Genomic DNA, 12272 nt, shown 5'->3' on the forward strand with positions numbered 1-12272 from the left:
CTGCCTGGGTTAGGTGTAAGTAAGAAGGCAGGCAGGTGGGAACTGGATGGGGACAGAGTGAGGTCAGGGGGCAGTGCCCCGTTCTCCCTATTGAACCAGTCTCCACAGAAGGAAGGGGAACCTTTTTCAGCCCAGCAGCTGCATCCCTTCTAGGCATGGCCTAGGCAGAGGGAGTGTGACTTGGGGAGAGTTTTGAGGGTCAGTTGGAGAGGCCTGGAGGGCCACACTCATCCCCCTGGGCCTGAGTTTCCTCACCCCTAGCCAAAGAGGTCCCCTGTCTGCACAAACGGAGGGTGGTCTTCAGCTAGACTTAACTCAGAGCAGGCCCACTGAAATGAATGAACATGACTCAGCTAGGTACGTTAATTTCAATAGGTCTCCTCTGAGTAAGACCCACCCGAGTGTTCTTTTTACTGTAAGCCAGGCAGCGTTGCATCTACTTATGGTAAATGGGGGGGGGGAGAATTTTTCGGAGATGTGTTTTTCCCAGAGCTTGACTCATGTAACTAGGCACAGGAGACCATTTCAGAACACAAACAGGCTTAACTAATCATTTTCAAATTAAACCAAGTGTATAATAAGTGTTCCATAACTGAAACAAGTATGAAAGCACAAGAAACAGCCGTATAATCCTTGTTGCAGTCATATGCTTAAATTCATTGACTTCAGTGATTTAAGGTCACTGCCAACACACTTGGGGCAAGAACATGTGTACTGTAAATGCTTCTTTAGTTCACCTGCAGGAGGCCAAGCAAGGTGTAGTCTAAGGTTCTACAGTTAAGAGGCACTGATTCAACAAAATACATATACCCACACAATCCTGAGCACCTTTACTTGAGAGTATGCTCCATTGAAACCAATGGAAATAACTGCTCAGAGTCCTACATTTTGTGGGATTAGATGTTCCTGTTAATCCTTCCTAGTTTCATCACTCTAACCTTCCATGTATACTTGAAGGAGCATCTCCACTTCCCCTCACCCAGCCTGGATATGGAGGTCCACCTCCAAGGGACTTCTGGTGTTTCCCTCATTGTAAGAAGTGAAGTTACAGGGAACCAGGCAGAAGGCCTTGTCAGTAGTTGTGCCCTCCCTGTGGAACGCCCTCCCGTCAGATGTCACACAGATAAACAATCTTATGACTTTCCATAGACATCTGAACGCATCCCTGTTTCAGGAAGCTTTTAATGTTTGATGTTTCATTGTGTACCTTTATATTTTGTCGGAAGCCACCCAGAGTGGCTAAGGCACCCCAGTCAGATGGGTGGGGTACAATTTGTTGTTGCTGCTGTTCTTAAAACAATGTAAGTACATGTGGAAAAAACATTCTTTCCCTTAAAAGCCAAGATAATAATGCCCACAATTTTTACTTACCAGTACAACTAATACCATCAGCCTCTAATTCATAGCCAGGGTCACAGCGGCAAAGGAATGAGCCGTAGGTGTTGACACAGTTTTGCACACAAGGATTGTTGGTTGTACATTCATTCACATCTGTGGGAAAGCGGCATCAATCACTTTTTTCAAGGCTCTAGTTTATTTAAGGCTTACAGCAATGAAAAAGAACTTCTTAAAATTAAAACCTACTGAGATGATTTTGGCTACAAAAGAGAGAGAAAAGTAATTGGAGTATCTTCTTCCCTTGAGGCAGGGATGGGGACTTCCAGATGTTGTTTGACTACAACTCCCATTAGCCACAACCACCATAGCTTGTGGTCAGGAATGGTGGCAGCTGTAGCACAATTACGTGTGAAGGTCCATAAATTGCTCATCCCTTCCATGACATTGAACACACAGCCCACAGAAAAAATAAATAAAACATAGCTGATCTTTTGTCTCTGAGAGATGTTCTAAAGGTCATTTCTGGGAGATGTACAAATCACCACTTTAGAGAGAAAGCGGTGACAGATGTGTGAGTTAGTTGCTCATTCTCTTTGTGGAACTACTTTATGGCAAGTAAGAATTACTCCTAGTTTGCCCAAACTGTCTCTGTACATGAGGCCAGAGGGAGCTACTGTGCCAAGGGAACCACTATACTCAGTGGGCAACATGGGGTAGTACACATCGGACGCTGACATGCAAACAAAGCTACAGTGCTGGAAAAGTTCAATTTACCACTGTGACATCTTGAAAAGATTCTGCATAGTCTGTTTGGGTTCAGACCAATATGGGAAACAAAACTGAAGTGTATCCTGCAGGTGCTTCCTTGTTTATCTACAAGTTTTAAGACTCTGACTGCTTCAATCATAACAAAACCTGGCCAAAAGCAGCAGGATGAAACAAGGGGGAAAGGGCAATGGATGAAGGCGTGTCTGTGACTGTAACAAACTGTAGCCTTAACTCTTAAGATTACTTTTTATGGGCATGTTGCTAGGAGATTTCTCCCACCCCACACTCAGGACCAGAGAGCTTTGATGATTTTGCAGCTGAAGGAGAACAAGGACTTTCATAAAAGAAAATTGCAAGAACCACCATGCATTAAACTTCATAAATGTGTTTAAGGCTGTGGGTAAATTGATATTTTGCTTAGTGATCTGCATTGGCTGCCTGTTGCTGCTCCCAAGCCGAACTCATGGAAACCCTAAACAGCATGGGACCAGGCTACATAGCAGAATATCCCCCCTGCTGAAAGCCACATTGGACTTTGTGTCCCTCATAGGAGACTCTGCTGGCCATAACATAGCCAATGGATTGTCGTCTGAAAACACCATGGAAACAGGCCTTTTCAGTTGTTATACCAACCCTCTGGAATACCCTCCCAAAGAGATTCGGAAAGCTCTATCAGTTGAATGTTTTGCTTAAAAAGTACTGTGCTCTCTGGTCTTCTCTCTCTCATGCACAAACGGTACCTTGGCATGATCTTCCATCTTCATTCAAGATAAATCCTGGATTGCATGTACAGGAGTAGGAGCCTGGTACATTGGCACATAGCTGCTGACAGTAACCATAGCGACATTCATCTATGTCTGCAAAGAAAAATGTGAACAACAAACAAGACTATTAGTTGCACCTGTCACACAGTAAAATTTATAACCGCATGCACCCCGAACAACCATTTGCTAAGAGATCTCATTATTTCAGTGTGATCAAAGGTTGTATTGTTCAGGCCCATTACTTTGCACACAAAATCTTCTTTCATTGAACCCTGTAATCTCCCTTCGCCATTGGTCTGTCCATGCCTGCCTTGAGTCCACAGATGCTGTTGGATTACAACACCCATCATCTCTGACCATTGGCTAAACTGGCTGGAGATGATGTAGCCCAACATCTGGGGGTCTGAGTTTGAAGAACTGAAGATTATGCAACTCATTGAAGGCCAACTCATACCAACACTCTCCTCATGATGCCTTTTGCTTTTAGTCCAGATCACTGCATGCACGCACAGTGGTCAGAAACCCTGTATACCAGAAGCACAAACCATTTTTTTAATATACCATCATAAACCTTCTAATGGTGGGCTGAGCAAGCAAAATCTCTTGCATGGAACAAGCTGTACAAAAAAACGAGGCACTCGATTACATGAACTAGCACATTGGTTCTAATCTAAGCCTGTTCAACAGGGACTATGTTTGCTAATAGCTTCTAGCAGACTAGTGTGTTGTTGGAGATCAGTACAATTAATAAACATGGCAGCTGTAATATAGAAATAAAGCTGCTCACTGTTCATACACCGTCAAAAAATCTTTGGTCTTAATTTGTATTTCTCAAGCTCGTAATGTTCCAGTGTGGTATTAGAAAGAAGCAGAGCAGAAAATATCACACTGTGAGCACGTCTGCAAAAATTATGTTGCAACAGAGGAAGCTCGACAACTGAGCAGCGACTTTCCCCCAGCTGTAAAAAAAAAAAAAAAGTTACATTTAAAAGAACGCTGCACTGACTTGCATGGTAATCAAAATCTTTGCTGGTGTGAAAGCAGCAGCAGCACTGAGGCTTCTTCACCACCTCTGGACTCTGAGAATGGGCCAAAAGTGTCCTCCTTCAGAGGCAGCATTCAGAACAAAGTGGTCAGGAGAACAGCTGCAAGTCTACCAGATTGTTGTGCTGGCTAAAAACACTTTTTCATAATAATAATAATAATAATAATAATAATAATAATAATAATAATAGGAAGAAGCTTAAACAAATCTTAGTTTAAAAGGCATTTCCAGATCTTCAGTATGATATTATATTTCTTACCTGCCCTTCTCCGTGAGGTCCTAGGATGGGTTACAACAATTTAAAAATGCAATATCAAAATGTAGTGGGTAAAATGTTGGGATTTAGACTGGATAGACCAAGATTCCAAGGCCAGGAAATGAAAATGGCAAAATAAAGGCAAGTTTTATTACCATGCATGTAGGAAAAGGCCAATGACCAGATGGAACCTTACTCTAGTATCTCTAAAGAAAGAATGTGTTCAATTTCAGAAAATCTTTTCGTGAGTTGAAGGAACACAAATTCATAATGGCTGATAGCATGTGTTTTACATTTGGTTCACTTATTGAAAAGATGTCATACTGGAGCTCAAGGAATAGGAAGAAACATCAAAATGATGGTTTCTCAAACACCTTGTGCATCTGGCCAGCCCAAATGATACACTCACTTATGCTTTAGAGATATGATTGACTCATAGCAAACCCAATACTTTGTTTGGATGCAAGACACTGTTTGCTATGTAGGTAAAGGTAAAGGACCCCTGGACGGTTAAGTCCAATCAAAGGTGACTATGGGGTGCAGCACTCATCTCGCTTTCAGGCCGAGGTAGCCGGCATTTGGCCACAGACAGCTCTCCGGGTCATGTGACCAGCATAACTAAACCGCTACTGACGCACAGAGGACCGTGAGAGAAACCAGAGCACACAGAAACGCCATTTACCTTCCTGCCACAGCGGTACCTATTTATCTACTTGCACTGGTATGCTTTCAAACTGCTAGGTTGGCAGAAGCTGGGACAGAGCAGCAGGAACTCACCCCATTGCACAGATTCGAACTGCCGGCTTTCCGATTGGCAAGCCCAAGAGGCTCAGTGTTTCAGACCACAGTGCCACCCATGTCCCTTTGCTGAAATGTGTAGAGGTGTCTTGCATTAAAACATTGCATTGGGTCAGACATGATTGCTTAACACCTCATAGGACACTCTCCAAGATCTGCCATCCCTTTGAATAATAGCATCCTTAGTCCCCTTTATTTATGTGGTCTAGACATACATTTCCCCTCAATCCATCATGCAGAAATGACAAACTATTTTGTTTTAAAGACACTTCCTCCCAAAGTATTACATACCTAAACATTGGCCTTCTAAAAGCCAGTATCCTTCTGTGCAGGAGCAAGTATATCCTCCCTCAGTGTTGATGCAGATTTGGGTGGGGTTGCACTGGTGTGATTCAGACGCACATTCATCAACATCTGCAATTCAGAGAATAATCAAGCATTACATGATTATTCAGATACAAAAGCATTTGTCACAACTGCAGAGTCCCATTCCTATAATCAAATATATAAAAATCCATCTGAGAAAGCAAGGAAGAAGAATGCCAAATACATTTGGAGCAGTTTTAACCACAGTCTCTGAGGCACTGAAGAAAATTCAGTATTGTACTCTCTATGCCAAGGTACTGAGTGCAGGAGAATCATTGACAGTTCGTGAGAAACATGTCCGCCCAACAGATGCTCTGTCTCTTATAGGGCTGATTCAATGACAAAAGTTATTTCCAGTTTCTTTGATATCATGCTACATCTACTAGTTGCTTTCCTGGTAAATAACATTTCTGAACACAGACCAATTGGGAATTTGTAACCCGTAATAAAAATGCCTTCTTCAATCAGACCTTTTGTTTGCCTGATCTCCAGAGCACTAGGGCTGTATTCCTAAGCATACTTGCAGCATGATGTAGCAGGTTTCTTAGAAGTAAGTCCTCAGAGTTCAATGGGACTGACAGCACTGTCTTACACATGCCTACAAACAATTCCCATTGTGTTCAGCGGAGTTTACAGCCAGGTAACTGCTGAAACCTAAGGGTGCTTCCAGACTGTTCTTTTGTGGGTGGGATGGTACACTAGAAAATTCAGGTTTGGCAATTAGAGTGGATTTGGCACAACAAACTGCCTCCCCCCATTTGATACAGACACCACACAGAATAAATGCTCAATAAGATTACAATTAGGGATGAGGGAGAAATTTGATTCTGCTTACATTTAAGGGCAAATCCACTGAATTTTCAGAAAGCCACTCCCGACATACGGAGGGGGGGGTTGCGGGCTCACGCCCCATTCACACCCTCGCGGGGCTGGCTGCAGCCCTGCGGGACTTGGGGAATCCCGGGATTCATTAGCATTCAACATTCACTGCACCAGCCAATCGGCTGGCGCCGGGGGCGGGACTAGTAGGGGCCATTTAAGGTCGGGGCAGCCCATGCTCGCCCCTTTCTTTTCTTTCAGCAGCTGACTTCTGAGTTTAGCAGCACAGTTCTTCAACCAAGTAACATTTACAAAAATGCATACATTGGGGAAATGGGCATAAAATGCAAAAATGAGTGAGAATAACTTCAAAAAATGCATGAAATGAGAGAAAACTGATTGCAAAAAAAATTGTATATTAGGCAAAATTGCATCCTATGGGTAGAATTTAATGTTGCACTGTGGTGAATGATCCCTTAGTGCAAGCATTTCTGCTAGTCAGATGGAACCAGCTTCCCTCCTGCCACTGTATGCTGTTTTGGGGCTTCTTCTGACCTTCCAGAGTCAATTGGGAGGGGCACGTGGGCAGGGGAGAGGAAGAAACGCCCTATTGTGTTAGTAAGATTCATTGTGCTGGCTTCCACAAGCGTAACTCTTTTTTGAATGCCATTCAAAGATGTATATATTAGGAGATATTTGCATTATAATGTTGACAAATTTTCTTGAGGTCTTAAGGTTTTGCAAACTGATGTGGAAATGTGGAGAACTCAACCTAAGACTGGAAAAATGAGAAACCAAAATCGACACATTCATCCAGCCTTAATTTCACATCCTATACACTCGTTGGGGTCAAAACACGTTACTTCAAATGCCCTGCCTTTCTTCTCCCTTTTAAAACTAAAGGTAGCTTTGCACGTCCTGATCTGGATTAGGACTGCAATGCAGAAGGGGGGGGGGGTTAACACATTTCCTTTTGTTGCTTCCCTGCTGAAAATCCACCCCACACCCCCTGCAGTTTGCAGCAAATGGCAGTGCATAGCAAACTTTCTGTGGAGGGTGAATCTTCACTGGGGAAATTAATGTCACTTTCCTCCTTGGTGCAGGGACATGTTCTTTCCCCCCTTTTTTTCTTGTTCATGTTACTCCTTTAGATTCTCTAATCTTACCTAAATGGCTGACTGCTCCCATATAAACCTGCCCATTCACATCTATAATCTTTCAACATCCTTCTCTGAGTGCCCCTGCAAGGTTAGGACAACAAAACAGGGCCTCTTCTGTAATGGTGCCTTATTTGTGGAACCCCTTGCCTGCCTGGCACCCGCACTTTGGTGGTTTTGGGTGCCTGTCCAAAATGGTTTAATTCAGCTAAGCTTTGAGTGACAGACTGCTGGGGTCCCACGTGCAAACACTTATGTGTAACTCAAGATCTATACATACAAGTGCTCCAAGGACATTCTTTGGCACCTTTTTGTTCCTTGGAAACTTGCAAGCAAGAGCAAATGGAACAGAGGGCATTGTGCAAACATCACTTCCCCACTCTCTTGCACATTACGTTATATAAATATGGGAATAAACTGCTTAGTTTTGTGCAACTCACTGATTTCCTGCCAGGTCCTTTTGCTGTGAACACCACTGAAATATAAGGCAGAAACAATTCTTAACAAGTCTCTACTGCTTTTCACCTCCAGTGTCATTTAAAAGGACTAATGAACGGGCTGTGGTGAAGTGCCAATGGTGCTGCACACATAAGAACTGGTGAGCCAATTTCATCATTGGCGGTATGTAAGTCCTGCACAGGTAAGTTTCTTTTCCTTCTCCAGTATCACTCTAGAATCAGGCCTTACAGAATAGATCTTGAGTTACACGTAAGTGTTTGCATGTGGGACCCCAGCAGTGAATCTATGATCAGGAATAAGAGCTTCCAGAATCCAGTGGGATATAGAGAAGACGGTATAATCTCCTTTTGGAAATCACCCCACACCCCACCAAAGAACAAAAAGTTGACATCCTGACTTGGTCTCTGATAAAAAATCCTTGAAAATGGACATTTTAAGTCTCCCCTTGATAACTTTGTTTTTGCTAAGAATTTTGTCTTCTAAATTTCTGCCTACATCTCTTTGGCTACAACTGGAATCAACTGGTGTTTTTGTTTTGTTTTTTTGCAGGTGCTAAATTCATTCTCTTTTACATAGTCAGCCTTTCTGATATACTAAAATTGTCATCCCGCTTGCCATTAAAATATTAACCTGTGTCTTTCAATACTGTGCCTCATTTTAGCATGCAAATAGACATGATCCTGTCAGAGTTAAGGTATACACTTGGAAGTCACACTGATTTCAATTACAGAATTAAGCACATTAATATACAGTATGCAGTGTTTTTTTCCCTTTGAAAAGAAAACCACCATTTTATAGTTCAAATTGGGAAAAATAAATACAGTAAATGGACAAAAGTACAGTGGTACCTCGGGTTACATACGCTTCAGGTTACAGACTCCGCTAACCGAGAAATAGTGCTTCAGGTTAAGAACTTTGCTTCAGGATAAGAACAGAAATTGTGCTCCAGCGGCGCGGCAGCAGCAGGAGGCCCCATTAGCTAAAGTGGTGAGTCAGGTTAAGAACAGTTTCAGGTTGAAAACGGACCTCCGGAACGAATTAAGTTCTTAACCCGAGGTACCACTGTACAAAGTTTCACAAAATGTTTAGGGGTGCGCATACCCCTGCATCCCCCCAGAAAAAAAGGACTGAATATATGCATATCAATCTGTTGAACCTAAGAATTTGGACACTGAAATTTGCCTTTAAACAGGTGTTGAGAGAGTTGGTCTTGGATGGTTCCCAACCTATCAGGCTGTCCTTGAAAAAATAACACTGCCCAAACACAGCAGTGATTTGCATTTTGGCTGTGGTTTGTACTTTAGGAATGTAGCATTGTTAAGCACTCCTTCTTACCAAATGCAATTATCTTGAGAGGAAGGAGGGGGGACTCAGAGAAAATGTGTTATTTCACTGCAGAAAAATCTACAAGAAAGAACTTTATTTTGTCAGTGTCCCAAAATATAGTGGCAAAAGGGTTTTGAGAGAACTTCATATCAGATACGAGATTCTGAACCATTTTTAGAATCATCATTTTAAAGTAATATGAGCTACTTTTTCTTTTTCACCAAACATTATAAATTAAATAGGCAGATGAGAGCAAAACTTTAAAAACTGCCTCCTTAATGGGGGATCAAACTAATTTGTGGATAATATTAACCTAATCATGCATATTAGGAAGACTGTTGATTTTTTCCCCATTAGTAAGCTTCCCCAGGGGCACCTGGCAAACCACTGGAGACATAGATTACTAGACTGGATAGGTCCTTGGTTTGACCCAGCAAGGCTCTTATCATCATTATGTTCTATATATGTTGCTATACTTCTTTGGGAAACTTGGAGAAATGAGAAGAGGGGAACTGAGCTAGTAGATTTCGCCAAAGAGTGATTAGTTTACATTCCCACTAATGCGTGAACTTCTTGACGGTACAGTTGAACTGAGTCATTAATGCTTTCGCTCCAAGGCTTTTCGGAAGGCCAGCAAAATATTGGATGCAGCTGAGGGCGCTTCAAAATTGTTTCCACTGCTCTTAAAATCTTGCACCTCTCTTCATCCTTATGATGATGCTTTTTAAGGTTGCTTTGCTCTGCCGATCCATTATTCAGAGTTAAACCCTCAGATCACTGAAGCTTGTTTCAGAGGAATGAACTGTGTCAATGAAGCAAAGAAAACCACGCCGAGCATTTCACAACAGGAGCAAAAACATGGCTTGTTGGAGAATGTCACACAAAGCTTTCTGAGAATAAGAATCACAAATATGCTGATGACACACAGTGCTGCTTCTCCATTACATCTGCAGGTGTGGCAGTGGATGCGCTGGACCATTGTCTTGCCTCAGTGATGGACCGGATGAGTTCCAACAAACTGAAGCTAAATCCACACAAGACTGAGGCACGGTTAGTGGGTGGTTCCCTAGACTGGATGGATGGGAGGTTAAGTTTATCCTCCCTCTGAAGGAGGAGGTACATAACTTGAGGGTACTTCTGGATCCTTTGCTGTTGCTTGAGTTTCAGGTGGCCTCAGTGGCAAAGAGAGCCTTCCATCAGCTTTGGCTGCTGGCCCAGTTGTACCCCTGTCTGGACAAGGATAACATATTTCTGTTGTCTATGCTTTGGAAACCTCTAGGTTAGACTACTGCAACATGTTATATGTAGGGCTGCCTCTGAAGACGGTTCAGCCACTCCAGCAGGTGTTGGCTGGCATGGGGGAATTTCCACTACTTCTCGACAATTTCACCACTTCATCTCCATGACATTGTCACACTGGCCATGATTGGTGGGTACTGGCTGTGTTGCCACGGCCTCCGGGATGCTGCCATGTTATTATTGCTGTAGTTGATGTTTTTCAGCTGGATGTGTGTAGCATATAGTATGCACTGTGCTGGTGCATCAGAGTACGCCCTTAAAAAAAACACCCTTTAAAATCCTTAAACACTCAAGGGTACTCTAACCAACCACAGAAAAATACACACATTTTTTTTAAAAAGGGAGCTGCTTGAATTGATGTTCCTAACATGTTTCCATGGTATCTTTACTACAAGGGATTGTACATAAAGCTCCCTTCATGAGGAATCTGCTCTATGAAGTGGGGGTTTCAGTGACCTTAAGTAAACCAGTCTATTAAACTTACTGATAAACATATCATCAAAACACATTAACAACAATCCTAGCACCAGTTTCTATTTTTTTTTAAAGTGCCACAGCCCCATTATAATGTTTGTCCCTTTCTGCATCTTTTCCAGATCTGCAATATTCTTTTTGATAAGATTGGTTCTGAATACCAGTTGCTGGAAACTGCAGGTTAGGAGAGTGCTCTTGTGTCGAATCCTGATCCATCAGGCTCTTCTCCCGATAAACTCACTCATATTGTAAGCTCTTGGCTCACAGTCTATCTATCTATCTATCTATCTATCTATCTATCTATCTATCTATCATCTATCTATCTATCTATCTATCTATCTATCATCTATATCACCTATCTATCTATCATCAGCTATCAGCTATCAATCTTTGAGCACCTAATACACTCTTACCTCTTAATATTAAATGATAGAATATTGGCCTTTGGCATCTGGCTAACACATGATCCTCAGACATTGTCAGTAACTCTGTCCTAGCCTGAAAACAATGGAAATTGGGAAGAGCTTTGTTTGAAAGGGTAAATTTCTCAGTGACATCTGTAATCCACCAATTTTGCCACCTCCCTCTGGGGAAGTCTTGATGGGCTCTGAGAAAAAAGAAGACTGCCTATTCTTGCCTGGCCAAAGCATTGCGATCTTTGGCCTTCTGGAAGCTAGATGACTTATCCAGGAGAAAATAAATTGCTTTTAAAATTTCATTCAATTTTGGGGTCTGTTCGTCAGCCAGATGTGCTCCTAGTGAAATCTCCATAAAGCTAAGGTAATTCTTCTCTAAGCAATGTGGCTTTGGGGCTTCTTTTTAAACAAATAAGTTGTAGTGGATGAAAGCCAGTCCTGGAGAAAAAATCTTTGAGAATTATTGGCTTAAAGAATGTAACAGCTGTGTCCTCATTACCATTAATGCACCAAAGCGATGCAGTATTCCTTTCTAACTTACACATCACAAAGCCTTCTTATTCTTTTTTTTTTGGCATGTTCCAAGTAGTATTGCCAACTGGAAATGCATTTAATCCCAGCTCAAATAATGTTTTAAACTCCAATTTAGCATTTATTCCCCAGTGCCTTCTGAGCTGAACATTGTGATCAGGGAGAGAGACCTGTAAGTGGGAGTGGCAAAAAGGACAGTGATATAGATTAGGGTCCTCTCAGTGGTGGCACCCTGTTTACTGAACTCCCACCCACCCAGTGAAATCAGTCAGCCTCCCATTTTGGCCATGTTCAAGGGGAATGTTAAGATTTACCTATTTGTCCCCGTCTTTGGGGCATAATTATGCATGAGGTTTCTGCATTGAAGGGATTAATTGCTGTTCCTTTCAGTCTGATCGATGTTTATAATGTGTTTATGGGTCTTTGGACCGCAATAAAGATTTATTATTATAATGT

At 42.2% G+C, this 12272-nt stretch overlaps 1 protein-coding gene across 5 annotated transcripts in view; it reads right to left on the reverse strand.

The window, feature by feature from the left end:
* The window catches only part of FBLN5 (fibulin 5), a 56099-nt gene that overhangs the window by 5718 nt on the left and 38109 nt on the right, over positions 1-12272 (reverse strand). For all 5 annotated transcript variants that reach the window (XM_083616637.1, XM_083616636.1, XM_083616634.1 and 2 more), the window contains 3 exons: positions 5261-5383; positions 2847-2963; positions 1372-1491 (listed from right to left, as the gene is read on the reverse strand). In XM_083616637.1, coding sequence (XP_083472763.1) covers positions 1372-1491; positions 2847-2963; positions 5261-5383 — 360 coding nt within the window. The remainder of the gene's footprint in view (positions 1-1371; positions 1492-2846; positions 2964-5260; positions 5384-12272) is intronic.

This window comes from Podarcis filfolensis (genome assembly GCF_964270895.1).
Source record: "Podarcis filfolensis genome assembly, chromosome: 1".
NCBI classification, from domain to species: Eukaryota; Metazoa; Chordata; class Lepidosauria; order Squamata; family Lacertidae; genus Podarcis; species Podarcis filfolensis.